Here is a 3,229-nt window from a genome sequence, read left to right as displayed (position 1 = left end):
GGGGGGGGGGGGGGGGGGGGGTGTTGTTTTGGTTTTTGTTGTTTGTTGATTTTTGGGTGGGGGTTTTGTGTTTTTGTTTTGTTTTTTTGTTTGGTTTTTTTTTTTAAACCTAGGGGACCACGGTACAGCGATACGTCACTCAATTACTACCTTATGATTGACAGTTCACACTGGAATCAAAGGTGAATTCATGGGAGTAGAGGTGAGATATCGTTAGGCAAGTCTACAAAGAGAGATAGATGGGCATTTATTCATCACGCTGAAGTGAAACTACTGCACAATATAATTACATTAACAGTATATATTTACTTGTAAGTTACATGTAATGCATCTCCAATAAGATAAATCATGAGGGCTCCAGGGATGTTAGTTTACAGTTCAGCAGTAGTTTCATGAATAATGCTAAATTAAGGTAAACAGTACCTCACTGACACATTTTTCTCACCTTCTTGTAAGGAGCCTCAAGCATTGCTTCAATATCAATATCATCAGCCATTTTTCAGGACACCTGAAAGAAGAAACAAAATCCACCTGAGACAGAAAACACCCTTGTGGCTTTATATTCCAAAGGTTTTTGCTTAAGAGGCCATCACTGCATTGGCTCAAAAATCACAGAGCAGTCTCTCAGAAGACATTTCCAACAAGAACTGGAATGAAGCTCTGCCCAGTGAGATGATAAAAGAATGTGACACAAAGCAATTATAGCGGTGAACAACAAAATGCTATTGAACACAATTAGCCAGTGGAAGCCCGAGAGATATTCCACCTATTTCTTTCAAAACAAAGAGCACAGAACATGTATGATAGAGAAACAGAGATCTGGTGGCCATCTTGAAAAGTACTAGAACTTGACCAAAGGACCCAAGAGAGATATGTAAAGAAAACAGAACAAACATTCAGGCAAACCTGTTCACAGCTTCCTGGGATTTACAATCATCATATTTACTAATCTGAAAACATAAGGTGAACACTATGGTCTTTTGAAAAATGCAGCCTCCTGCAACATGGGGGCCATGAAGAAAGGGTTATGATTCAAGCAGCAATATCTACTAAAGCATACACAGGAGTCATCCAATCTGGAACTTCAGGTTTCAGACAAAAAAGATACACCTTACCATGTAACACTAGTCACCACAAACCTCTTTAAATCGCTCCTCTAATTTTTCAACTTCAATTGCATGTTCATTACACCCCGAATCCCTCTGATGTTTGATTTCCTTTCCCCATAGAGGTGCGCTATTAAGAACCTCTCAAGACTCTCTGCATTAAAGGATGGAGACTGAACTTCCTCAAATCTCTTTAATGTAACAGTTTCTCCATTTTCTTTCTTAAGCTCAAAAATGGCCAGGCCTCTAGATCCAAGTCAGACAGCCCAAGACTGAAGATTTTCCTGCATGTGTAGGAATGTTTTATTCATACAGGTTAATTCTTGCACCTTGGTTACAGGTATTGCTGCAGGAACTGCGTGGTCCAGAGACTTGGCCAGCATAATGAAATTGCTCCAACATTTCAAGATCCCTAAAGTTGTTTGCTCATAACCTCATACCTGAGAATATTATACCAAAGCTGCACCACAAGTAAGAATTAAGTCACTTCCCCACCCACCTCTGACAATCATCTGTTAATACAATCAAGAATAAAACATAATCCTTTAGCAATATCTCAGCACTGGAAGTTCTTAATTACTTCACCAAGACACGCTCACCTAATTTTCAACTTATTACCTCTTGGGCTATAGTGCTATCACAAATATAATCATCCTTAGTTTATGTGTAACGGTTACTAGAGTATTTACATTCAACTTTGAGTCATCTACATACATACATACGATTTAATTCACTCCTGCACTTGGTATGAACATCAGTATGATTGAGGACCATGAAAAAGCACTATGCCAAACCTGGGTTCTACAACAAAATTCCCACCCACAATTATATTTTCATATATGTAATTTAGCCAACACATTCGGCTATATCTGGGTTGGATTCTTCATTCTGAAGAGAGGTAGCCGGAGGGGAGGGGGAATGCAGGCGACAATAGGGACCCATCAAATCATGGAGTAGTGAATAGGGAATGACATTCACTCAAATAATAAGGGTGAATGAACTATCACCCGGTGGGTTCAAAACAAAGGTCTTTAAGCACACAGCGTTTAGCCACGGAATGCACTGTTACAGAGTACTGTGGATGCTCCAACAAAGAAAAACACACATGCAGTGTTCAAAAAAACCCCAAAACAAAACAGCACAAAAGTTTACAGAAAAAGCTTTTCATTAAACAAAGCCATGCCTTGTGATCCTGAACCACAACTAGCTGACAACTAAGAGCACAGAAAGAAGCATCGTTGTATGACTGTCCTGTGTTTTTGTTCTTTCTTAGTCATTTACTGTTGGCCAACGCCACAGACAAGATCTTGAGTTACGTGGACCTTCAGTCTCACCCCATGATATCTGTGCCCTTTGTACTCTGTACAAAACACTTTCATTGGTATAACAACATGTTTTTATCAGAATACCTTCTGTTCAAACAACACAGACCTACTATTGACTTTGCAATTCACATGTAATGCACATACTCCACGTAACTCACACGTAATGCATATACTCCTTATAAAGTTATTCTTCTTAAAAAGTATCATGAGTCCTTATTAATTTCAAATGAGTAGAAAAATCATGACAGATTTTTAAGTATCTTTCATTAAACACTGAAGAAGCTCAAAATTATTTTCATAAAAGCCTTTCAGCTTGCTCAAAAAGCTGCCTATGCCCAACATCTCTGCAGAGAAAAAAAAACACACACCAAACAAAAAAACCAACACGGCGAAAAACCACAAAACATCAAAACAGGAAAAGAACGCTACTTGAAACTTTGCAGATCTACAGAAAACCTAAAGGGACATAAACCTTATTGCTGCTAATCTAGCAAGTATTTTGAACGCAGATTCCATCTATTTTGCTGTATTATATTACATAAAAGGAGCTTAAACAGGTCCTCTCCTCAAAATTACTTGATTTTGTTTTGAAATTCCAAGAAATGACAACTCCACTCTCGCTTTGCAAGGAGTCTCCTGGAAAAACACCAAGAAAATCCAGGAAGAATGATGCTCCGGAAGCTCAGCTGAGCTCTCAGCAGCACACGCACCTCTGCCCAGCGGCTTCCCAACCGCGATCCTCCGCAACTTATCGACTCCGGGTTCTCCAACAGGCCGCCGCAGCAGAACCAACCCGCC

At 39.5% G+C, this 3,229-nt stretch overlaps 1 protein-coding gene across 1 annotated transcript in view; it reads right to left on the bottom strand.

Annotated features, from left to right (window-relative positions):
* The window catches only part of RBM39 (RNA binding motif protein 39), a 27,213-nt gene extending 26,702 nt beyond the window's left edge, over positions 1-511 (bottom strand). The window contains exon 1 of the mRNA XM_026867213.1: positions 429-511. Coding sequence (XP_026723014.1) covers positions 429-496 — 68 coding nt within the window. The 5' untranslated portion in view covers positions 497-511. The remainder of the gene's footprint in view (positions 1-428) is intronic.
* Positions 512-3,229: the final 2,718 nt, after the last annotated feature.

This window comes from Athene cunicularia, unplaced genomic scaffold (assembly GCF_003259725.1).
Source record: "Athene cunicularia isolate RWA unplaced genomic scaffold, athCun1 SCF_2, whole genome shotgun sequence".
In the NCBI taxonomy this organism is placed as follows: domain Eukaryota; kingdom Metazoa; phylum Chordata; class Aves; order Strigiformes; family Strigidae; genus Athene; species Athene cunicularia.
This window is presented reverse-complemented; position numbering and strand designations above follow the sequence as displayed.